This window comes from Lycorma delicatula, chromosome 5 (genome assembly GCF_047948215.1).
Source record: "Lycorma delicatula isolate Av1 chromosome 5, ASM4794821v1, whole genome shotgun sequence".
Lineage (NCBI taxonomy): Eukaryota > Metazoa > Arthropoda > Insecta > Hemiptera > Fulgoridae > Lycorma > Lycorma delicatula.
In genome coordinates, this window is record NC_134459.1 from 4911483 (window position 1) to 4938454 (window position 26972).

The following is a 26972-nucleotide window of genomic DNA, read 5'->3' on the forward strand; positions in this document are numbered from 1 at the left end:
TCACTATTATTGAAAAACCTCTTTGTTTTCATCCGTTCTAGCCAAGCGCACGTAGAAGGCCAATTTTTCTTTTGCGAACGGCGTTTGTGAGTCTGTCTAAATGGAGATAAAGTTTTTCGTTCTTTTGTAACCTCCAACTCTCATCGGTTTTCCGCGGTCAGAGTATCCTTCTTAGTGCTTTCCTTTCACCCGAGTCCAATTTATCGATTTCTCCTCGGTTTCGAGTTACACACTTTGTAACGTACAGCACCCTCTTTTTATTAAATAAATCCTTTGTAGCGGTGTAGGCCTTCTGCAGTCTATTTATTCTAGCCTTATATGGCTCTCTGTCTAACCCGTTTGGTCGTATTACTTCGCCAAGATATTTGAATGTTTCCGTCTTCCTAATTCTTCCAAGATTTTTTTACTAAATAATTTGGCGAACGCCTAACGTAGGTCATGTATTCAGTTTTATCGATTGATATCCTTAAATGTTTTTTCAGCCTTCGTCTTCAAGATGTTCAATAGTTCCTACGCCGTATTTATGTCCTCTGTTAGGATTGCAAGGTCGTCTGCAAAAGCGATACGATCTACGTTCAGATTTCTTTAGCATATCCTAATCTAACTTTTCTAATTTTCACAGGTTTTCCCGTTTCCTAATAACCTTTTCAAAACCGTATTGAAAAGAAACGGGGATAAGCCATCTCCTTGCCTTGCAGCTGCCTGAATTCTGAACGTCTGCGAGATTTCTTCTTTGAACTTAATTCTTGATATTTTTCCCGTCAGGGTTAGCCTTGCAAAGTTCAATATTTTCTCATCCGTACCGAATTCTCTGAATTTGTTGAACAATGATGTCTGTCGATAGAATCGTATGCCTTCATAAAACCGACGGAGACGATCGTTATATTTTTCTCTGGAACATTATATTTTCTAATTACCGATTTCAGGTTAAACGTCTGTTCGGCACGCGATCTACTTTTCGTAAACTTCTCTTGACATTCCCCTATGCACGGGTACATTTGTTTTTCTACTCCGGTGAACACGGCTTTCTGGAGGATTTTGTACGTAACAGGTAACAGTGAAATTCCGCGGTTGTTACTTACATCCTTCTTGACCCCTTTTTTATGAAGTGGATGAATAAGCGACCTTCCGTTCCCCTGGCAAGCGATTCCTCCTCCTTTTCCCGTATTTCCGTTATAATTTTGTTAATTGTTTGAACCTTATAACACATCATTATATTATTAGATGTAATAGTATATTTCTTATATTATACCGATCACCGTGACAGAGTGGTTGTATCTCTGCCTTTCATTTTATAGGTCCTTGGTTCGAATCCCGAGAAAACTTAGCATTTTACACGCATACCAAAATTCATTTTTCATTAGCGGCTGTAACTGGGTGGTTAGTCTGTATTTGTTCGGCAAATGAAATAAATAATATGAGAATTTTAATAATAAGCTGTTATAATTATTCCAGAATAAACACACTATTGTGTTTTTTTTATATTACGGATCATATAATAATTTCAACTGACCGCTAATGTATTACTACAATAAACCGACAGAAACTTTAACGGCTGTTTTAACTTCTGAAAAATTTTCTTTTTAATATTCGTGGCCAGTATAAACATTACAAATTATATATGGACCTAAATATGTACCTTCAAAATGTTCATACAGTTTTAAGGTAATACGCTGTTTTTACTTTTTTTATTTCGGCTTTGAAGATTCAGTCACTATATATTTTCATAAATTGTAATCATTATAATTGTATAAACTCTATCGGTATAAACATAAATAATTATATATATATATATATATATATATATGTGTGTGTGTGTGTGTGTGTGTGTGTATGTGTGTTCGTGGATAGTTCTCGCTACGGAAACTTAAATTATACGCCTACTTGTAAAAACGTAAGGTGATCAGATTTTTTATTAAACCTCCGAAAACGACATAACCGATTTTCTAATTTGGATAAATTAGGAAAAATCGAATATCTGGGAGAACCATACATCTCTCTTATTATATAAGAGTTGACAACTTAAATATCAACTACATATATCATCAGTTTATGAAAAATTCAACAAAATTTTTATTGACGAACTGTTAATAAAACTTTATTCTGTTTTTTTTTTTTTATTAATTATTAATTCACAAATCTGAACCTATTTTTCAAAAAAATTATAGTCTTGCTGCAAAACATACACTATCTTTTTCACAGTTATATAAAAAACATCTTTTTTTAACAGGAAGTTTAAAAAGAAATTCCTCGTTTTAAATATTTACTAAATTCCTCGGTAATATATATTAAATTAAGATGTAGGATGCATTTTATTTTACATTAAGTTAAATTTCTTACAAAAAATTACGTCGATCGTCTATTTTGAAAATTGTGGAAAAAGAATTCTGTACGAAATCTCTAATAGTTTAACAGGTTTACTTTAAATTTTAATAACGCAATACTGGAATAAAATTTATACAATTTTACAAATTTAATTTTGGGAAACCATTCAGGTATCTTTACAAAAGGTTATTTAGTCAGCGCGTCAAAATATACCGCTACATAAAAAATTACTCCGTGTAGTATGAAAGCACGATGTTTCAATCATCGGAAAAAAGTTTTGTGAATTTCGCAAGATTCTTTTTTTAGGGTAATAAATTCCACTATAAGTAAAAAAAAATTATAAATAATTCTGATTAATCTAAAAAGTGTTAGATTATTCATAGCCTTTATTCTATAGCTGGAAAAAGTTGTAGGCCTATTTTGAAATTAGCTTTAAATTATTAATCCATCGATTCGATCATCTGATTACGTTCGTAAAATATACCCATCTCTAGTTAAAATAGACAGCGTTATACGGCAATATGATAATAATTTTATCAACGAAGAAACATTACAATTTAACAAAGGAGTTGTTAAATTTAAAAGCTAAAATAAAATTTAATTATTCGATTAATTTTGTGAGATTCAATCGACTTATCGATGTTGAACGTACAGTAATATTACATCGCAGTAATTTTTTTTTTTAATTACTGACAGTGATCATTATCTAACCTTTAACTGACTGTTTTAATTCCATTTCGTTTTTAGAATTCATAATCTTCGAAGCGCGAGGGTTTTGATTGACAACTCAGTTGTCTTCTTTTTTTTCAGTCTTTTGTAGTTAGACTGTGCTGTATGACTAAAATTAACAGTTGAATACAAATTTATTCTGTTAAAATAAAAATTCGATTTAAAATTTATCTTTAATCTGTTTTTAAATTAATATTTACGGCACGTAAAACGATTAGATTGAAGCGTTTAAATCTGAAAAATTTATTTATCGACTCAAGTATAATTTTTCATTATTTCATAATTCTATAAATAAATACGTAACAAAGCGTAGAATTATACTGTATAAAATTGCTCGAGTACACGCTCTGGAACCGTGTACAAAAAGTAGAAATTTCCTACCTTAATCTAAATTTCGATTATCAGCCGAAATGTTTTGCGGTTTAAATCCTTGAAACAACGTGAAGTTGATTATTTGAACCCCGAAAAATCTGAATCCCCGATACTTCGAAAAATGAAAATTCATTTTCATTTTCATTTACACATCGTACAAAATTTGTGTATGAATGTGTATTGTCACCCGAGGAAGCTTAGAGAATTCAAACTGAAACGATGTGTATTTAAGTTATAACTTTGTATGGTGGTGATTGGTTAACCCAAGAAATTAATAAAGGTAATATTTTTAATTAAAATATATATTTTTATTATTTATATATATACATATTGTAGAAATTATAAAACTATAGTATCTCCCGCCCACCACTCTCACTCTCTCTTATTGAAAGTAGAAGGTTCAAGAGGAGAGTAGAAACTATTTTAAAGTTACTAAATACTACACCTGAGCTATCCCTTTTTCTATTTGGGATATCGAACATCGCGTAATAGTTTCCTTTTTTTCTTTTAAATACGATTAAAAGAGTTTATTTTTTCTATCATTTGTTTTTTCTTTATGTGCGTTTATTTTTTTTATCTATTTTTTAAAATTCCTTTGCACTTCAACAGATTTAAATTAGGGCAGGCAGGATGAAGTCCATGACTAATAGTATGATTGTCTAATAATTGGAAATTGTGGATCTAGTAACAGATTTTTACTTTTTGTAAACGGTTCTTTAGCGATTTGTTATCTGTTTTATATCTGTTGTTCAACTCCATGTCTTTTGTTCTCCTCCTTATTTAACATAAATAAATATATTCATTTCTTGTTCCTCTTTATCTCAATGTAAATATATTTGTTTATATTATATTGCTGCTTAGTTACCGGCTGAGATTTACATGAATCTCACCTAAATGTATTACTGTAGTTATTTAATTATTCTTTATTCATTCGACCCACAGAGACATGAATCATCACAAGCAGATAAACTATGTATTCAACATTACACTGTAATAAAGGATAAATTAATACGATTAAGTTGTGTTATTAATTAAAGTCCGTGAATCGACGACATAATGTTGAACCGATGTGACAAGAGATTATACGAATAAATATCTGTAGTTTGGATTATATTTCTATTACGATTAATTTATTTACGAGTTTCTAATTTTCAAATCTATTTTACAGATAAGGCCCCGTCAGAAGCTACTTTTCGTGGACTGGAGTTTCTCTGGTACGATCTAAGCAGAACAGGAGGAGAACCGATCGTAAGCACACAAGATTCGGTCGCTCTGATGTTCAAAACGAGACATCCAACAGGATTACTCTTTCATACAGGTAGCGAAATGTTTTTTATAGTTCTTTCGAATTTATCGATTACATATTTATAATAGTATTTCTAATTAGATACATTATCTCCAAAGGGTTAAGAATCGAACATCCGACTCTGTTGCAGTTTGTATTTATCGTATGAAATTTTATATTTTCTTTAACAGCAGTAATATTTTACGTTTTAATTATTTACAAGAATTATATTAAAAATAAAAAAGATATTTTTTCTAAAAATCAGTACATCATAATACAAAGAAATTTATGTATTCGGATAGTAAAAAAATAAACTTTTTTTTTTCATTAACATCATGTACCGTGTAATAATATATGCCTCAAAATTAATTAATTTATCGCAAAGGCGAACAAAAGGGTTGCAAAGGCGAACGGCCCTTCTGGGGTTGGCGTCGGCATATTCTTCAGCCCCAACGGAAGCTTCACTGGTTACAGCGGGAATACCCCCGCTGAAACAGTTGGCCAGGATGAGGAAAGGGGTGGCCGAGGGAGAACGGAGGAGCACAGCCTGGAATGACATGATCGGGGAGTGGCAAGATAGGAAGTCACAAAGATGGACGTATAGACTGATAAAAAGGATAGGATTGCATAGCTCCCCAAACTCCCTCCTTGGGCCGGGAGGGAATTTGGGAAGCTCATTTACTGGCTTACCCAGTTCCTGACCTATAACGGGGGGTTCAGAACGTACCTATTTGCGAGACATAGAGTTCAGAACGAAGAATGCCCCTATTATGGAGAGGTCTATACCCCCGATATGTTATTTTCCGATGCCGCAGGTGAGCGATTCAGAGGAGAGAGATAGAACGCATAGTGGGCCCGATAGATGCAGACAATGTTGCGGATAGGCTGTTGACCGGTGAAAAAAAGTTCCAGGCAATAGCCAAATACATCTCGACGGTACTTCGGAGAAAGGAGGAGTAGACGAGGGGGTGAGGGATAGTCCCTTACAGAGTCGTCATCCGTCTGGGCTTGCTTAGGTTGGCGTTGACGAGGAAGTGGGGAGACTCCGGATACTCTGGCGTTCTGAAACTTCGGAGAAAAAAACACCCAGGGTAAAAATAAAAAGACCCGTATCGGCAGGGGGCCAGAAATTGTAACACCTTTTGGAGAGGGCTATGAAAAGACCCAAACCGGCGTGGGAGGCAATGCTGGCATCTCCTGTTTGAGCGGGCAAAGAAAAGACCCAGATCGGCAGGGGACCAGTAATGGTGTCTCCTGTTTGAGTGGGCAATACAACAACAAAAGATCCAACCGGCGGCCCTACCCATCAGCCGGTAGGCGGGAAGGGCCGTTTGATTTTAAAGGACACGCTCCTGCATTGAGCCATTCTGATCCAATGTAGCGGTGTAGGGAAAAAATTATGAATACGGAGTGTCTTCTTATATGACAGTTAACCGTGGACGATGAGAAACGAGAACAATTTTGTAGGAAATGTGAGCCGTGGACGATGAATAAATTGAGGTTTTTAAGATTTAGATATGAAAAATATCGGAAGGGTCAGTAGAAGCAGAAGAAATCAAGAGGAATAAGTAGAATGAAATTAATAGATGACGTGAAGATTAGGAAGTACAAGGGGACAAAGGAGAAAGTTTGGATGAAATTAGTAGCGATGTAAGGGAATTACCCCCCGGACGAAACACCTGATGATAATGATACTGCAACGATTGATATTTTCACCAGTAAGGAATCATTAAAATACAAAAGTAATTAAAGTTTAGAAACTAAAAAAAAATGTAATTATTTGTTTGATTTTGTAAAATTTAACGTTTAATTTCATCGTAGCAACATGTCAAATGTCTATCTATAATACGTTAATATTTTTTTACAAAGTGTACACGAAGAATGTAACAAACTCTCAAGACATGTTCTACCGGTGAAAATAAAGAACAAAGTTCACATAAACATAGATTCGGAAACGCTTCATTAGCGTTTCACCTGGCAAAACACTTCGCCCTGGTTTCTGCGCCTCCGGTAAAATTAACCCAGACTGTAATTCCTGGGATCAAAATTAAGGAATAAATTTAGCGGTTTTATGTAAAATCTGACCTGAAAAATTGAAAAAGATAGGTCCCAGAACTATATTTCTAATACAAAAAAAAAGTAGTGAAATGGGGTAAAAAACAAAACATTGGTATCAAAAACTCACTAAGTTATTTTATGTTTGGTGAAAAAAATTTTTGTTCGCTGTCAATCGGGTAATCAACACGTAAAAGTTTTAAATAAAACTTATGGAAAATTTTATTTTAAGTAAAAATGTACGGATAAAGTTCACGGAATAAAATACAAAATTAAGTATTTCGAAGTTTATTAAAAACAAAATATATTAAAATACGGAAGATTTTAACTTTTTGTTAAACGAAACGAAATTTCAATATAACAAAACAAGAGAATTAAGTACTTTATAAAAATAAAATGAATCGTTCTTTTCATTAAAATTTTGTCGTAAAATCAAAATAAAAACTTTTAAGCGGCAAAACTTTTGCCGTTATTGCAGTGAATTAATAACTTTTGAAACAATATATCGTACGATGTTTGACAACAATGAGAAATTGTAACGTTATTTTAGTTGAGGTGTGTATTATAGAGATAAATAGATTAGAGAAATAAACAGAACGAGGAAACGAAAATGCATTGTAAAATTAAAAATTTGTATCGTGCTGAGAAAATTTTATTAACCGCTCAAAGAGTATCGGTTCAATAGTCATAGGAATTGAATTTACTGTCGACTACGTCGATTGTAGAGCAAGAACAGTCGTATCGATCGATCTATCGAATCGTAAATAAAGGTATTTCATTGCCGCGGGCTATCGACATCGGACCAATAGGATAAAGTTATCGGGAGGGAGCGAACGAGAGAGGAATACTACTATTACAACTATACTAGGTTAGAGGTGAATTCAGAATCTCCCGGGAACTAAAGCAAATTGTATCAATTAAGGTTATGCAGCACCAACCATACAAATTATTTACATCCATCTATTTTATATTTGTTTCTCTTCGGGTCGGGTATAATTTTCTAACGAGACAAATGGTAATATCGAAAATTATTTTTATACTTAAAATAGCATATTTGTATGAATTTGTAGTTCTACATTACTATCTTACACTTCCAAAAAAGGAATAATTAAATGATTTTTACGTTTTATTTTATCAAAATCCTGGAGGTTCAGGATGGTTCAGTAGCGAACGTAACAGTTTTATGTATATATGAGATTTACAGATTTCTTGCATAGAAAAATTGAAATCTGTTAATGAATGACGTATTACTCATTCATTATTGAATTCATTCAATGAGAAGTGAAAAACTGCTACGAAAATTGCTATCTGCATTATCTTCTCGTACGTTATAGTAAAGAAATAAGAGATGTCTACTTAACATCCTCATAACTTTGTTGTAATAGCATCATGGGGGTTTTAAGAGGTAATTTCCTTTATTTAATCCCATCTATTCAAAATGTTAAACGTGAATCGTTTACTTTAAAAATTTAATCTGTATAACATTTCGAATAACGCGTTATTTTTTTTATAATGTATATTTTATGAAATACTACTCAAAATTTGACTTCCCACCGACTAAATTTCTGAATTTTTCTTAACATTTTCAGACATTTCAATCTATAAATACAAAATAAAATATGGAATAGAAAATCGTATCCCCGCGCTTTTATATATGTTTTTCAACATCGATTTGGCTTTATACATCAACACCGTTTAACCGATTACAATCGTTAAATTTGTTGTAATAATCTGTATTTTGGGGTGATGTTAAATTTGAATAAATGTTTTAAATATAAAAGATCGAATGAAGGGTAGGGAGGTATCAAAATATTTTATATATTTTGTAAGGGTAAGATGTTATAAAATAATTATTTGTTCCTGTTTTTGATTTATCAAAAGAAAAAAACTTAAAGTTATAGGAGATAGCAGCTCTAAAATATAAATGATAACAACCTTCCTTAGAAATCCTCTTTTATAAATATTTCTCAAATAATCGACTTTAAATTTTTACGTAAGTTTTCTCTAAATGAGACAATTAAATAATGTAGGAAGTGTTCCAAACCAAACCAGAAAGTTAGGTAATTAATAAACCCTTATTAATTAAGGAAATCATAATAGGCCTTCGATGTTAAAAATCAGATTGGATCCTAAATTGGTAAATATGATCGGTTTAACATTGACAAATACAAAATCTAAAGTGAAGTTTCGTGGCGAATTTTCCGAACCTTTTTACAAGGTTCGGAAATAAATCCGTCCGACAAGGCGACGGACTTTCGCCTTTATTATTTAATTGTGCACGAGAATTTCTGATGCCCGAACGGTTTAAAATTAATCCAAAAAATATTCACATAGGATACAAAAGAAATAACTTAAATTTAAATCGCCTAGGATTTGCCGACGACTTAGCTTTATTAGCTAATAGTATCGGAAAAGCCAGAATACAAAAAAAGTATAGAAGAACTTGCGAATAAAATTGGACTTAAAATTTCTTAAGAAAAGACTTTAGAATTTCTTACGAAAATGAGGCTATAGATCCTTTAGTTATTAATTCTGTGAATATTAATGGAAACAAAGTAGAACTTGTAGAAGAATTTAAATATCTTGGAGAGATCATTACTTGTAATTGTAACGAAAAACAAAATTGGAAAAACAAAAACAAAAAGACTTAATTTATTAAGTCTTTCAGTCCAAATAAATAATTTTCAGTCTAAATAATTTATTATTTAAAGTGCTACACGTAACCAAAAATACTTACAACAAAAAATCGCTCTCGATTAACACTAAAATTAGACGTTCCAAAACTGCGGTTAAACCGGTAATTACTTTATTTAGATTAAATCAGAAAAATGGGACTGAACCTTTGCTTAAAGTCGAACGCAGGATTCTTAGAACCTGCATAAACAAAAAATATAAACACGAAAATCAGTACAGAACGTTGCCTAATAAATTTCTGTACGAAAACTTGGAATCCTTAATCGATACTATGAAAAAGAAGAGAATTTCGTTCTGCGCACACTCGTTAAGATTACCGCAGGATAGGATTACTAAGAGAATTATCGATCGATTTTGGTCTTTAAAAAATCCGCCGCTATGGATAAAAGACAAGCGAGAATTAAATTTGACTTACGAAGATTTACTTAATAAATCCGAAAAATTAAAATTTGTTATTAAAGATCCGAATACCGACTTTAAAGTAAGAACTTTTAATTATACAAAAAGGGTTTATTCAGAAGAGGATCGTAAAGCAAGATCATAAGAACGACTAAATATCGGGAGAAAGTAAAAGCTAAGAACTTAAAGGCCAAAAGATCGGCAAAAAAGACTTCAATTATTCTGTCTAAAGTGGTCCTTTGCGGCCTTAAAAGTAAAAAAAAAAACCCTTATTATCACTGCGATACTAGTATAATAATAACACAATTATTTGAAAAATAAATTATAAATATTACTTTCGTTGGTAAATATTAGAAAATATTTCCATTTTTCAACGCCTCATTTAGAAAATACGAGTTCTACGTAAAATAATATTAAAATCAAAACACGTTTAGGTAGTAAAATGTTAGAAATATCGATATCGTTCTTACTTTTTTGAATCTTTGATAAGGCTTTAAAATTGTTTTCACACCGATAACGATTCATTTACCAAAAAATAATAAGTTTAAAATTTTCACGTCGAGTAATTAAAAGAGTAAAATGACAATTTACCGACTTATCGAAGAAAAGTACTTACTTTCGGTCGCATGGTGGGAGGGGGTTAAAATGAATTTTTTTACGTTTTGAGGTATGATAAATACGAAAATACTATTCATTTAAATTGTGGTTTTCTTACATATTATAGGGCTATTATGAAATGTTTTGGCTCGAAAAAATTTCAGCGGAGCAAGTTAGAAGCGTGGTTCGTTATGAAGCTGCAAGTTAGAACATCGACGTTTCTTTACCTTCGACTTCTATTCTTAGCAATATTTTTCGGTGTATTCAGGTCGCGTTACCTACTTTGAGGTCATGATGACTAGGTATGTTTTTGAGAGGGGAAGATGGAAACAGAATAAAATCACAAAAAGTCGGACTTCTTTCGCAGAACTGCGCATGAATATTTTTGCGTAATAAAATCGTAAAATTTACAAATATTTTTTGGATCCATTTTGCAACCTCGGTTGATCGTACGAGTATAACAATCTATATCATGTTATAATCCAATTTTTAAGATTAGACGGTCACGAATTATGTAATACATTACATTACATTATGTAATTATAACACTACAATTAATTACTTTTTTCTTTTTTTTTACGAATTCTGACAATTTTAACCAAGTTGAACTTGTATCTTTAGTTACACAGTACGTATAATCAAAGGAATTTACAAGACGATTTCAAAAAATACGGTAAATTTTACTTTTTTAACAAAATCTTTATTTGCACAGAATTTGAATAAATAAAGATTTATTTCACCATGATTTTTGTATCTTTTTTCATTCAGGAAACCTCAAAACGAAGAGAAATAAAACAATTACGAGAAATTCTTCATTTGACTGTTTTAGTTTTTTCCTGTTTTGTTGTATGCTCTAACACTTGGTAAAGTAAAATTGATAAAAGTAACCTTCATTCGCAGATAAATTAATAGTCATTTATTGAATTGTAGATTAAATAAATTAATACAGAAAAAATAAATATTTCGTTTATAAATTACAAGCCTTGGTGTATTGTTCTCACTAAACTACATGTTGAAGTAACATTCCACCATTTATATATATTATAAAAATAATTATTTTTCTTAGAAAAAAAAATTCATTATACATTAGTAAAATAATTTCTTTGTTTTCTGTAAAACAGTGTTGTCGTCGTAACTTTAGTTTGCTGTATGCAATTTTGTTGTCTGTGTCGATATTTTTTTTTTTGTACGTAATAAAGATAAGCAAATGTTTTTTTGTAAATTACTTAATAATTTGTTCTCTTTATTGAACTGTATTTTTTTTTTGTTCGTATCTATTTTTCCCGTCATATTTAATATTAAATTCATTTAAATTTAAATGAAGGAATACATATTTTCCTATATATTATTACGTTTGCGGAAATTCTGACAATTTAAAAATATAATATAATTTTCTTTTTTCTTTTTGCGGTATAAATATCAGATCTAACATCACACAAGCCTTTACAAATAAAAAATCCAAATGTGTCGCTACATCGTGCGGTTTTAAAACTTTCATCCTATTTTCTTTGAATTATTATGTCTTATATAAAAGAGAAACAAAATCACACGGATCTGAAAACAAGGTTAAAAAAGGATTCAAATGCCACCCGGAGACAGTTTTATTAAATTCACAAAAGTCTTACGTACCGCGTTTACCGTTCTCTGTTTACATTACTTCAGTGACCGTTCCGACTCAAATTAACTTTCATAGTTTACGAGTTAATTCAACACAGTATTACAAAAATCTATTTTCGATTCGGGAATAGTACAGTTATATATTAGTTTCAATTTTTTTATAATTTTTACTCGAATTAAAAAAGGGAGAAGTTTTTATTCAACCCGCTTGCTTTATTTAAGTGACCAAAGACCAACATTAATGATTTAGAACAGACTTGTTCAATAATAATACATCGCATATCAGCTGCACGTTATAACTATACATTTGGTTCTGTGAAGAACGCAACGGAAAAACTATATTACTGCTCTCACTTTATCGAATATGTCTGGCGTGGGACGCTTATATTGTTAAAAATAGTTATGTAATCTTTGAGAAATAACTTATAACTTAAATCAGACGACTACAACCGTTTTACGATTACGGCACTATACATAATGTTAAGATGTTTAAAGTATTACGGTTTTCGAAATATTTTCACGAGAAACTTTTTAAAAAATTCAACTAGAAAACTTGAAATAAAAAAAAAAATCATAATTATGCTTCAGACTACTCGATCTCGATTACATTTAATATGATCTATTTACATCGTATTTTTTCAAGGTAATTTTCATTTTTCTTGCACGTTTCTTGAAAACAGTTTTTTTTAACGATGTTTTACGAAATTTTTTGTTAGCGAACCATTTTTTAAATAAAAAATTAACAAAAATATTTGTAAATATAAACGTAGGCCGTGACAGATTTAAAATATTCATAGACTAGAAATGCGCTAAAAATTATAAAAAAATTTAATTCTTGGCTTTAAGAAGAAACTAACGATTAGCAAATTGTTGGTATTATTCGTCGAAGTTTAGAAAGCTCATTTGATGCACAAAGTGGGTATGGATTGCTAGACCGGTGACTAGTATCTTGCTATTGTCTTGCTATATGTCCTGTCGCTGTTGATAACCATCCTTCTTCTGTAATGTAATTAATGCCAACTTCAATCCTCCCGGTTAGAATTACTGCGCATCTTCATTTCTAAGCTTTGATGAATAACGATTTGATTTTAATGAGGTACTGACTTCTAACAGAAAAAATTTAAAGATGGACTCAGAAAAGCATTTTTTTTCTACTTTTTAGTGCGTTTTTAAAGACGGTTATATTTTATATCTTTGTTTTTATTTTATAGTCGTACGGAATATTTTTTTTCTATTTACAACATCGTATACTCGTACTTCTGAATTTTTTAGATGTTAATACGTTAATGAAACAAACATTAATTTAATAGTGATTGTTCCTAGTTTGAAAAGACTTACGAGTACATTGACGGGTATCCATCCACGTCTTTCGCAACGGTTCCTAATCATTTTTTTTTTTAGTTGTCTCGGATCTTAAAATCAAAATATTACGGGATATTTCTTTTCATATTTTTCTCCCGTAGCTTACAATTTCTTCGGATAATGTATTAGGCCTTTATAAATTTGTATATCTTTCTGAGAACGATAGCAACTTCTTATATTAACTCGCGACTTTTATTATTTTTTCTAAACTTTTCTTATCGTAGCTAACGATAAGAATAAACCTAATCTTGGAATTTATAGAAATAACTTCACATTTTACCGGTCAATTCTAGTAATTGTCTATTACCTGAAAAAGAACCGCGGTCAAAATTTAGGAAATCTTTTGTTTGAGAATAATTTGAAAGTTTATTCTTTTAGTTCTCTGAAATCTTTTGCTAAACTGGCAATCCTATCTTTAAAATAAAAAAACAACTGCTGTTATTAGGAAGGATGGAGCCCGTATTTAAAATTTATGAAAATTTTTTGTGTAATAGTTGCTAGACATTAAAATTCCTTTGAAATTTTTTTATAAAATGAATAAGATTTTGTGAATAAGACGAAGGTAAGAACTACTTTCTCACTTCAAAAGTAAAATAAAAAATTAACAAGGAAAATTTTTCAAATTTTATCTTTTGTCTTTGAGTTGTTTTACTAATAATATTCCGGTTTTATTAAAAAAGGAGAGACCCATTATTTTATAAAATCGGTACTTTTATTTTTATACTGCTTTCCCGTCTAGATAGCCCAATAGCAAAGCTATAGCTTTAGAAAGGAAAGTAGTGTAATCGGCCCGATTTGGGCATTTGCGGTTTTCACCGGATCTTGACGTTTTGGCATATAAGTAACCCAAGAAATCAAAACCCGGATGGAAATTTTCCACATGTTAATGTTCATATGCATGCGTGTGTGTGTTCGTTGTTGGCCTCTAAATTACCTAATATATTCACAACTACCGGGCCGATTTTGACCAAACGCGGTCAGATTACTTCTATATACGTTGTACTGATTCCATTAAATGTTCAACTTAAAAGGTCAAGGGGGTGAGGCTGTAGAGCAAGGTAACCCCCCTCAGTATCACGAGATTTCGTCTAATTAAGATCATATTTTTCTTAGGAAAATTAATTAACAATTGAAAAGTAACAATATTTGCAAAATCGCACCTTAACCACAAAAAATTCTCTTTAACTACTGCTATGTTGTGACGACACAGGTGGACGGTAGAATTAAATAATGAATAATAAAATGTAAAAATGTAACTCGGTCTAGCCGGGTCTGAACTCGATCGTCCGGTCGACTCTGTACCTTTTGCGATAATCCTCGCGGCTACACCAGTCTGTTGATCTACAAGCGAAATTTGTTCTATGTTAGTTATGAAATTACATTAGTTTAGTTAGTGCCGACCATCGCCGCTAGAAACCACACCCGCGCGAATTAAATATAGTATGCGCGCGCGCTTTAGTTAGAATCATTGAATTAAATAAATGAAAAAATATTTAAATAAAATGATAAATATTTTAAATTAAGTTGTGTGTGTAAGCCGTGCATCAGAAACAACCCACAGTTGTAGGACTTTCCCGGTACGTGGCTCCGGCGTCATAACATTCCTGGCATCATAGCTTTAGAGCTACGCTGCAAGAAAGAAATTATGGTAATCAGTCAAAATTGGGGTACGCGATTTTTTTCATTTCTCGACATTTCATCGCTCAAAAACCCCAAAAATAAAAAAGTAGGTAATTTTCCTACGTAGGTACGAACGTACGTGTGTTGGTTGGCGTGTTTGAAGATTAACGTTTGACTAGATAAACCGATTTTTATGAAATTTGGCACGGACACTGTCGTCGATTATATAGGGTAATTTGTTGGTTAAAGTTTGGGAGAATATATCTCCAGGTGGTGGAATAGATAATTTCTTTGGGGTCAATTTTGTCAAAATTTTGTAAACATAACCCCGCTTTTTATTAACCTCAGTACATGCTTTCATGCTTATCGTACCATTTAAAAAGTTTTTACTCCTTCCCTAAACATCGGAAAACCTGTTTTTATTTATCTCATATTTTTTAACCAAATTGTTTTTATATCTTCCTAAGCATAGTAGTAGGGAAAGTAGCACAAAAAAATTCTTGGGGGAAATATTGAGGGTGAGAGGCAGTTAAAAATATAAAAGTATAGATTTTTTAAAATTTGTTAAACTTTCATGTATTATTTATTATTATTCCAGTATATACTTGTAAGAAAAAATAACCGATACCAGGAAAGTATAATAACTTTATTCCCACCTTTTTATAGTTATTTTCATTTATATTCACCATTTGAGCCGGGTTTAAAAACTTTTTAACTATTTACTTTTCATGCAAATTTTGTAGTAAATTATACGAAATAAAATTTAATTTTTTCAATTTTAATAGTATTTTAGTAATGTGCATTTTTAGTTTGATACCCGATAAAAATTGATTCATTAATAAAGGGACTCCTGTCTCCAGTAAATATGTGAAAATAAAATATATCTTGCATTTCATTAAGATCTTTTCATTCTGTTAGTTTTATTAAAATTGTAAATTTATTAAAATTTTGTAAAAAATAGATAAAAAATACAATTTACTATCGTTACAAGAAACGCAAATGAAAATAATTGATGTTACATATTGACTTATTACAAATGGATACTTTATTAAATTTTTACACTGCTCATCTAGAAACGGAGTTATCAAATTGTCAAATCTATTTTGAATCTCAATAGAAACAGTGATAAAAGGATTGCTCAGATCGAACTGGAAGTTCTTGAGATGTGAACAAATATCTACACGCACATATAAACAAATAGACGATTTATTTTATATTTTTTTTTTTATTTTTTATAGTTATTCGTTTACGCATCAGTTTACGACATACAATCTTAATTTAAGAATAATCATATGTCGTTATTTTGTAATTTATAATTTATAATTATTACTTGAAATTTACACATTCTAAATGCAACCTAATTTAAACAATATAACCCTATTCATATTTAATCATTTTTGATTTGAAGATCGTATAAGTCATTTATTTCAATTAAACTTCAACGGAATGGATTTCTTTACACAATGGCGGTGACTGTTTATAGGCGAAAGAGTACGATGCAAAATGGTGCATAAGTTTGAAGATGGCTGGCCAACATCCAATCACAAATGTTATAACAAGGTCACGTGATCGTGCTGTTGAATCGTCGAACAAGCTTCTCTATTTATTTATTAACACCCCTTCCGTTGCTACAAAAGTTATTAAATCAAATTTCTGCGAATGCCTGCTGTTAATGTAATGTCCTATCTCACTTAATGTAATTTTATCTAAAAAAAAAATTGTTCTTCACTTAACAAATTAATTTTTTTTTTTTAATATTCAAATTTTGTTTAAATCGTACAAAATAATACGTAATTTAACTTCTTCATTCTGCGTATCTTGTTATAGTGTAACGCATTCATGTAATTCTTTATATAAACGTCGGATAATTTTTGTGAAAATTCTGTTTACCAGAAATAAATATTTCTTATTATTTTTTTACCTTATTTCTAAATAGTTGAGTTACCGGTGTTTTTCATCTATTATCATTTTTATTTCTTATTTACTTTCTGAAGATAATTTCTTTTTGATCACGCTATGAAAAACAGTACTAATTTCTAAAAGACAAAATACGGGTAATTCAAAAAGGATTCAATAATTTTAAAAGCGTATAAAAATTTATTTAAATAACTCACAGATTCGGTTAGGTATCATCATATCATAAAAAAAAACACATCCAGTTTGTCACCCGACAGTTACTTTGGTTCGATATAGCTTCAATTAGTAATGCGACATACATCCCGTCTGAAGTCGATTTCATTCCAGGCTGTAGCCGGCGAACCGGCGTTGTCTTAGCGGCTGCGGCGTTAATTTGAAATCTTAGCTCGACAAGATCAGCAGGCAAAGACGATACGTAAACCCGATCTTTAATGAAACCTCTCAAGAAAAAATCTAGCGGAGTCAAATCTGGGAGGCGAGGAGGCCATGCGATTGAACCTTCACGACCGATCCACCGATCTGGGAATCGCGTATCAAGAAAATCTCGGACTTCTAGGCGGTAGCGAGGTGGTGCCCTGTCTTGCTGGTAGTGATGACGTCATCTTGCTAATCATCGTCTAACTGAGGAAGAAATGTTTAAACGATACCGGTTTACGGTTACCGCCTGAAAGAAGAACGGAGTGTTCAGGTTTTGTTTGCTTAGGGTACAAAACACATTGACCTTAGGGTTATCGCAAATGTTATGTAAAGTTTCATGAAGGATTTCGCCACCCCGTATTCGGCAGTTATGAGTGTTACGGGTGTTCACTTTGCCGCTGATGTGAAACTTCGACTCGAAACTAAAGATTACATCGTCTAAAAATGTATCGTTGTCTGCAAATCTATCCGTCATTTCCACACAAAATTGCAGCCGAGCATTTTGAGGCGTGTAATACTCCGCAAACAGTCGTTTGTAGAATACCAGTCTCACGTGACGCACGTCGAGTTGATTTAATGGGGCTACGTGCAGAGCTTTTTTCTGAGTTGTTTCACAGAAGCTTCAGAGACGCGCGGGCGTCCTGTAAATTTGTATATTTAACAGAATAACCTGTCTCGACAAAGGTTCGGTCCCAAGAGTAAATCGTATGCAAACTAGGAAGCTTATATCGTACTCCCAACCGAAATTATGTTTTTACTCCCAGAAGCTTCAGAGACGCGCGGGCGTCCTGTAAATTTGTATATTTAACAGAATAACCTGTCTCGACAAAGGTTCGGTCCCAAGAGTAAATCGTATGCAAACTAGGAAGCTTATATCGTACTCCCAACCGAAATTATGTTTTTACTCCAGTTGTTGATCGAAAGTCGTGTAAACCAAAACACACAGCAAGTACGTTCCGCACCAGTGAATGTATCCATTTTTAACAACTGGTGGCCAAATTTGTTACCACTGAGCTACGCGAGTCAAAACTTTATGTTTTGCTATGAAATGATACCTCAAGCGAATCTGTAAGTTATTTAAATAAATTTTTACATTCATTAAAGTTGTAAAGTCATTTTTGAATAGCCGGTATATCAGTAGCGATATATTGAGCGTTAAAAAAAATCACGTAATAAAAAGCAGCGATAGAAATATAATACAATAAAGTAAAATTTGAACAGAAATAATAAATTTTATTAAAATTATACAAAATTAATAATTTACGTTTAAAAATAATAGACTCATGGGGAATTTCCATCAGACTTCAAAAAAAGTGTTATAGTTATGATACCAAAGAAAGCAGGGGCAGATAAATGTGAAGAATACAGAACAATTAGTTTAACTAGTCATGCATCAAAAATCTTAACTAGAATTTTATACAGAAGAATTGAGAGGAGAGTGGAAGAAGTGTTAGGAGAAGACCAATTTGGTTTCAGGAAAAGTATAGGGACAAGGGAAGCAATTTTAGGCCTCAGATTAATAGTAGAAGGAAGATTAAAGAAAAACAAACCAACATACTTGGCGTTTATAGACCTAGAAAAGGCTTTCGATAACGTAGACTGGAATAAAATGTTCAGCATTTTTAAAAAATTAGGGTTCAAATACAGAGATAGAAGAACAATTGCTAACATGTACAGGAACCAAACAGTAACAATAACAATTGAAGAACATAAGAAAGAAGCCCTAATAAGAAAGGGAGTCCGACAAGGATGTTCCCTATCTCCCTTACTTTTTAATCTTTACATGGAACTAGCAGTTAATGATGTTAAAGAACAATTTAGATTCGGAGTAACAGTACAAGGTGAAAAGATAAAGATGCTACGATTTGCTGATGATATAGTGATTCTAGCCGAGAGTAAAAAGGATGTAGAAGAAACAATGAACGGCATAGATGAAGTCCTACGCAAAAACTATCGCATGGAAATAAACAAGAACAAAACAAAAGTAATGAAATGTAGTAGAAATAACAAAGATGGACCACTGAATGTGAAAATAGGAGGAGAAAAGATTATGGAGGTAGAAGAATTTTGTTATTTGGGAAGTAAAATTACTAAGGATGGACGAAGCAGGAGCGATATAAAATGCCGAATAGCACAAGCTAAACGAGCCTTCAGTAAGAAATATAATTTGTTTACATCAAAAATTAATTTAAATGTCAGGAAAAGATTTTTGAAAGTGTATGTTTGGAGTGTCACTTTATATGGAAGTGAAACTTGGACGATCGGAATATCTGAGAAGAAAAGATTAGAAGCTTTTGAAATGCGGTGCTATAGGAGAATGTTAAAAATCAGACGGGTGGATAAAGTGACAAATGAAGAGGTATTGCGGCAAATAGATGAAGAAAGAAGCATTTGGAAAAATATTTAAAAGAAGAGACAGACTTATAGGCCGCATACTAAGGCATCCTGGAATAGTCGCTTTAATATTGGAAGGACAGGTAGAAGGGAAAAATTGTGTAGGCAGGCCACGTTTGGAGTATGTAAAACAAATTGTTGGGGATGTAGGATGTAGAGGGTATACTGAAATGAATCGACTAGCACTAGATATGGAATCTTGGAGAGCTGCATCAAACCAGTCAAATGACTGAAGACAAAAAAAAAAAAAAGACTCATTATAAACCTGTGTATTACAATGGTAATATAAAAACAATAAACAAGATTTTTTAAAGTTTAACGGGCTTTAAAAATGAAAAATTTTAATTAAAGAAGAAAATTGCATCCAAATGGAAAAAAGTATTATTTTCATTACGCCCTCACTACAATATTTGATACTTTTTGTTGACGTTAGCGTCAAATTTTTAATTAATTACTATTGCACGGGATAACATCTTACGAAATCTATTATAATTAAGGCTTAAAGCTAATTCTAACATTTTGCACTGACTTAAAAGAAAGAAATTTTAAAGATTCTTCTGAGGGCATAGTGGAAATATTATTTTTTCTTCGATGCAATATCCTTTTAATTTTCTTTTTTTTTTTGGAATCGGTTTAATTTTTCCAAATTCGACGAGTATTTTATTTTATTCCTTTTAGTTTTGTAACTTTGTCGAAGCAGATATATTGCAGGCCTACAAAAGAAACAAAAGGCCCACAAGAGAAAAAACGATATCGTGAAAAAAAACAGGCTCGTTTAAAACGACTTAAAGATTTGAGGAAAAGGATGAACGATTCGGAGCCAAGTGTCTGATATTGCACATGAGTAAAGGCTGCCTAAAATGGAGATTAGATGAAATGTAAGTAATCAAAAGAAACGCAGTTTGAAAACGAACATCTGTTTGATTTGGTCTAGAATCGCCGTTCAAATGAAATTCAAGATCAAATATTACATCGGTTTACGTTGATTCATAAATATAATTGTAACGAAATGCCTGAAAAACGGTTCACATCGATTGTCTGTTTTAAGAGACTGTCAACATAAAAACTGCGAAACAAAAAAGCCGATGAAGAGATCAAGATTTATAGAGAATGCGTATCGGGTAATCTAAGGGACGTATTCAGTGCAGAAACTCTTCAAAAAAGTTATATTTACGGTACTGATTTTACGTTCTACTATTATAAAAATAGTTCATCCAGATCGATGCATTTGGTGAAAAGGTATGCCCAAAATTTTTTTTTTTTTTTGTCTTCAGTCATTTGACTGGTTTGATGCAGCTCTCTAAGATTCCCTATCAAGTACTAGTCGTTTCATTTCAGTATACCTTCTACATCGTACATCCCTGACAATTTGTTTTACATACTCCAAACGTGGCCTGCCTACACAATTTTTCCCTTCTACCTGTCCTTCCAATATTAAAGCGACTATTCCAGGATGCCTTAGTATGTGGCCTATAAGTCTGCCTCTTCTTTTAACTATATTTTTCCAAATGCTTCTTTCTTCATCTATTTGCCGCAACATCTCTTCATTTGTCACTTTATCCACCCGTCTGATTTTTAACATTCTCCTATAGCACCGCATTTCAAAAGCTTCTAATCTTTTCTTCTCAGATACTCCGATCGTCCAAGTTTCACTTCCATATAAAGCGACACTCCAAACATACACTTTCAAAAATCTTTTCCTGACGTTTAAATTAATTTTTGATGTAAACAAATTATATTTCTTACTGAAGGCTCGTTTAGCTTGTGCTATTCGGCATTTTATATCGCTCCTGCTTCGTCCATCTTTAGTAATTCTACTTCCCAAATAACAAAATTTTTCTACCTTCATAATATTTTCTCCTCCTATCTTCACATTCAGCGGTCCATCTTTGTTATTTCTACTACATTTCATTACTTTTGTTTTGTTCTTGTTTATTTTCATGCGATAGTTCTTGCGTAGGACTTCATTTATGCCGTTCATTGTTTCTTCAAAATCCTTTTTACTGTCGGCTAGAATTACTATATCATCAGCAAATCGTAGCATCTTTATCTTTTCACCTTGTACTGTTACTCCGAATCTAAATTTTTCTTTAACATCATTAACTGCTAGTTCCATGTAAAGATGCCCAAAGTATCATCAAATATATGTATATATATATATTTACGGGTACAATTGAAAATCTGTTTGTATTTGAAGTGGGTTTAAAATTAATTAATTTCATTTCATTGACTGATAGTAAACATGTACCTGTACGATTGAAAAATTTAATTATGTTTTTAATTAAATTTAAATCCGACTTGAAGAAGCAAAGATCTCTTCAAAAAGTACTCAATAGAAAATTAAAATGAAAAAGCAAAATAAGTAAAAGTTCAGGTTATAATATTATTTTTGAAGCAAAAAGAGAAAATAAAAAAAAAACAAAATATAAGCAAGATGAAAGTGTTGTTACAGAAGGAAACAATTATTTAACTCTTTTTTAATCTAATTATCACATTTTTTTTCAAAATTCATGAATTTTTTTATAACGTTTGCAAGAACTGTATTTTAGTCAGTATATTATTACAGCAGTTTGAATCTTTTGGATTACGAAATAAAGACGTTATAGAGTTGAAAATTTTGAAAAGATCACATCAATTTTTTCTAATATTTTACCTAGGGAATAGGAGTTATATGCATAGATAATTGTAATAAAAATACTGGAGTGTTTAAAAAAATATTACAAATAATATCGCATAGATGGATTTTTAGATAGATAGTTGTGTTATATTTTTTCATTACGAATTCACCAGATGTTGCAGGTGTCATACTACCCGTATGAATCTTTCATACAGTTACCTTAGAAAAGTCCTTTTCGTATTTTAATATAGGTATATAAAGTACTATGTATACGGAACCCTCATATAAGATTTCTTTTTAAAAGCTGCTCTATCTCATTTTCATCTATATAGTTAAAAATATATAATAAATAAATATACGTATTTATGTTATTAATATATAATAAAATGTACATATTTTTGAAATATGAATTGAAGTCAGTTTTATTCAACTGTAAAATATTTTTTTATATCCCGGTAATTTATTTTGAAAAAGTCGGATTTAATTCTTTTTTTCTTATATTGTTATAAACGAAGTAAGCTTTATGAAACAATGAGAATTGTATTTGCGCTTTACCGACGATTTCTCTGTTTTTAGTACAATAATAATCCGCTTACATTCTCTAGTTAAGTATTTTGTACTTATGTAAATTCCTTAATTTATGGTTAGACCTATTAGTTTTACTTTTACACCGAATTAACTTCGAGTTTAGTTAAATTTTTCAACAAAAAAAATTGAAGTATTGTAATTACACAATAAATTTTAAAACCTAAATCGATCTCGATGTATTTTCTGTTTTTGAATAATTATTAGACGTTTCTTTTTCCAAACGTCACTGTACTTGTATATTATATGTACATGAAGTACATGTAAAATATACAAGTGTATATTTTGTTTTTAAATCCAGAATTGTTTAATGATTTTCTTTATTAATACGGTAAAAGTGATTTACAAAGGGCTAAAAAAATAAATAAATAGACTATTAGGAATACACACTGAAAGAAAAAATTACCCGAAACTAAAAACAATGTAATTAAAAAAATTCGAAATTTAAATGTTGTATATTCTTTTTTTTAACAAAAATTAAAATAATTGTTCACAGTGTATCGTATCTTAATTAATAACAGGATTTCTTAACAACTTCAAGTTTTGTCACGCATGATTGAAGAGTTTGCTTAAAATATATCAATTCATACCTTTTATCTCTTCATGAAATCTTAATATTAAACTTTTTGTAAAATATGTCTTTTTTTTCTAAATTCGACTAGAATAATACTAATAGAAAAAAATGCAAAACCTTTTCCTCATCATTATTAAGCTTTTTTTTTAATATAAATCATTAACGAATATTAATTTTAACCATGTAATTCTAATCTGGTTTTCATAAAACAAACGGTCAAACTCGCAGTTAATCTTATTCTAAGTGTTATATTTTATTCTATTAGGTTTAATTTCGTATACCTATGGTTTGGCGTGAACCGAAGGATCGTGTAATCGATTGTTACTTTTGATTAACAAGCGTGTCTGGAATTTCTAAAAAAATCTAAACATACAGTAAAATATCCTTCATTGCAATCTGCAATCAGGCCTGTGAAATTATTCCACTTCCTGAGCCACCTGTGAATGTATGTTTCGAAAGCAGCGATGAAGAATCGGGCATACTGAAGAAGACAACGATGATTTTGATTTTGAATTATCTTCCGATAAGCCACATCTTACATCACAAGGTGAATTAAATAATTCGGTTACGGATTTAAATTTATCAAAAAATCAAACTGAACTGTTAGGATGAACACTGCAAGGTTGGAAGTAGTACGGAAATGGTGGTACGGCGTCAAAAATGACGTCATTCCAAGATGGCGGCCGTCCGCCATCTTGGAAACGTCACTTCTGACGTCACTAATTCAAGATGGCGGTGGTCGGCCATCTTGGATTGTGACGTCATTGACGCCGGTACCCCGTCAGTGTTGCCAACTTGATTTATTTTATGTCGATAGTGAGTCAGTGTTGCCAACTTGATTTATTTTTTGTTGACATGTTTATATATTGAAGAAATATTTCAAAGGTTGGTATCACTGTTGTGTGGCGGTCGATTTGAATTAAATAAATAATATTTAAAGTGAAAAAAATTCTGTCGGCTAGAGGATTCGAACCCGGTCATGACGGGACGCGACCGACTGATGCCTTAAACCAATCGGCTGCGGTGACTCCCTGATGTAATGAGTGAAAAATGTTCTACGTAAGCTGTGAATTTTAACGTAACATCAGTCTGTACACACACACACACACACACACACAAACACACATGCACACACACACACGCGCACACACATACATATATATACACACACAAGTGAATATAGACTTACCTCGAGGATGATCCTGGTCGTCCAGGCGATGGCGTCGGGAGGCGTAACCTCGAAGGAGAAAGGTTCTCGTCGTAGATCGTGCACCGGGAGGCGGTGGCGGCGATGTCTGCTGCGACACACAAACACACACGCACACACACACGCGCACACACATACATATATATATACACACAAGTGAATATAGACGTACCTCGAGGATGATCCTGGTCGTCCAGGCGATGGCGTCGGGAGGCGTTACCTCGAAGGAGAGAGGTTCTCGTCGTAGATCGTGCTCCGGGAGGCGGTGGCGGTGATGTCTGCTGCGACACACAAACACAAACACACATGCACACACACACATACATATATATACACACAAGTGAATATAGACGTACCTCGAGGATGATCCTGATCGTCCAGGCGATGGTGTCGGGAGGCGTTACCGCGACGGAGAGAGGTTCTCGTCGTGGATCGTGCACCGGGAGGTGGTGGCGGTTGTGTTTGCGTGCGTGCGTCAGCGGAGTGACGTAGAGGTGTTTACCGTGCGAGATGCGGCGCTCAACTGAAGAATTGTGGGACCGACGTGGTCTGAAGTTGTCCGATTGACCAATCGCAGCCTTGGAATTCGAATCGGCGCATGCGCACTAGCCGTTAGTGCGTACGTCCGAACTCGAACGTCGTCTCTAATAAGAGCGGATGCGATAAGGAAAATGTTTTTTTTAATAATTATCGGATCACTAATACAAAAGTGACTTGAGTTGTTGTAACTGGTTAAATCCGGTTGTGTCTGGATCTGTAAAAGGAAAAAAAAAAGTTATGAAATGAATTTATGTGTTGGAACACTCTCCTCACCATTCGCAAGTGTAATTCGACAACAGATGGTGAATCTGACATCGGATTACACCGCAGGCCTTGGAACCTTCATCCAGTAATGCCGATCGACTAAATTTTATTTCTAAAAAATAGTTTTACATTACTGTATGGGGGTTTAGAGTGTTGTTGCATTTCCACACCACCCCAGAGGTAGCAACCGCGGAGCGTTGAGATTTTTTTTTTTAGAGTGATATTTCTCCCCAGTAGGCCTACAAAACACTCGACTATATATATATCTTAAGAAACGTCTTCATGATACTTCTTTACAAGAAAGAACATCTATGTTAAACAAAAAAAAATCCCAAGATAACTCTAATTTATGTTGTAGTCCTTAAAAGAACTTATTTAAACATCGTAGAAATTAAAAAATTCGTTGACGGTTTTCTTTATACTCTTCTTTGCGTTTCGTATTCTTGTATAAAATAAAATAAAGAGAAGCGATGTGACGTCCTTTCATATATCGATTGGTTTTAACGTAATCGAATTCTGAATTTTCATTTGTGTCGTACGCCACCAACAGCGGTTGGGTATCATCGTCACAATCATCGGCAGAACAATCTACCTCATCACGACCTCTGAAGAAAAGTCCTCCGTCCGTCGCTACATTAGCTGTTACTCTTCTTCTTTCGTTTGCAGCAAACACGTTTACAGCGAGTACGTTATTTTTTCGATGCGACGTATTGAGATTTTTTAACACGGACGCATTCAACTTCATATTCGACGAACGATTTAATTTGAACGCCTTTACGTTACCGTCGTCACCGTAGAATCCAGAAAACAGTACTTCTTTGCTGTGAATAAGTGCGATAGCTTGTTCACCGCATTCAAATTCGCAATAATATTTTCGTCCATATCCAAAATCATCATCATTGAAAACCACTCTTATGGTCAAGTTATCACCGTTTTTATCAAAATCATGATCAGATAAATCGACAATATATACGTAACTGTGTTTTAATTTAAAACACATAGTCGTCAGTTGTTGGTCACCAACGCGCACGCGTACATCTTCTTCACTAAACTGAATCATGTTTACAACTCGAACGTTTCTCAACAAATAAACTGCTTCACTCAGTTACACTGTATTTATAAGCTCCTCCCAACCACCACAACTACCACACCCTACTATCAACGAATCAGAATGTCACAACCTCCCCTCCACAATTCGAAAAAAATTCATCTGATAGGTATGGTGATATCCTGACAAGTGCATTTTGTATGATTTGAAGCTACAATTTTTCAATTTATTGTTAAACACTCTCCTCACCATTTGCAACAAAATCCGATAGTAGATAAATCTATTACCAGATCGTGTCGCGGGCCTTGGAACCACTACATTCAATAAACGTAACTAAATATCGTTTTCTATCTT

At 32.5% G+C, this 26972-nt stretch overlaps 1 protein-coding gene across 1 annotated transcript in view; it reads left to right on the top strand.

Moving 5' to 3' along the window:
- The window catches only part of LOC142324680 (neurexin 1-like), a 311382-nt gene that overhangs the window by 121058 nt on the left and 163352 nt on the right, over positions 1-26972 (top strand). The window contains exon 2 of the mRNA XM_075365567.1: positions 4595-4744. Within this exon, the coding sequence (XP_075221682.1) occupies positions 4702-4744 (43 nt within the window). The 5' untranslated portion in view covers positions 4595-4701. The remainder of the gene's footprint in view (positions 1-4594; positions 4745-26972) is intronic.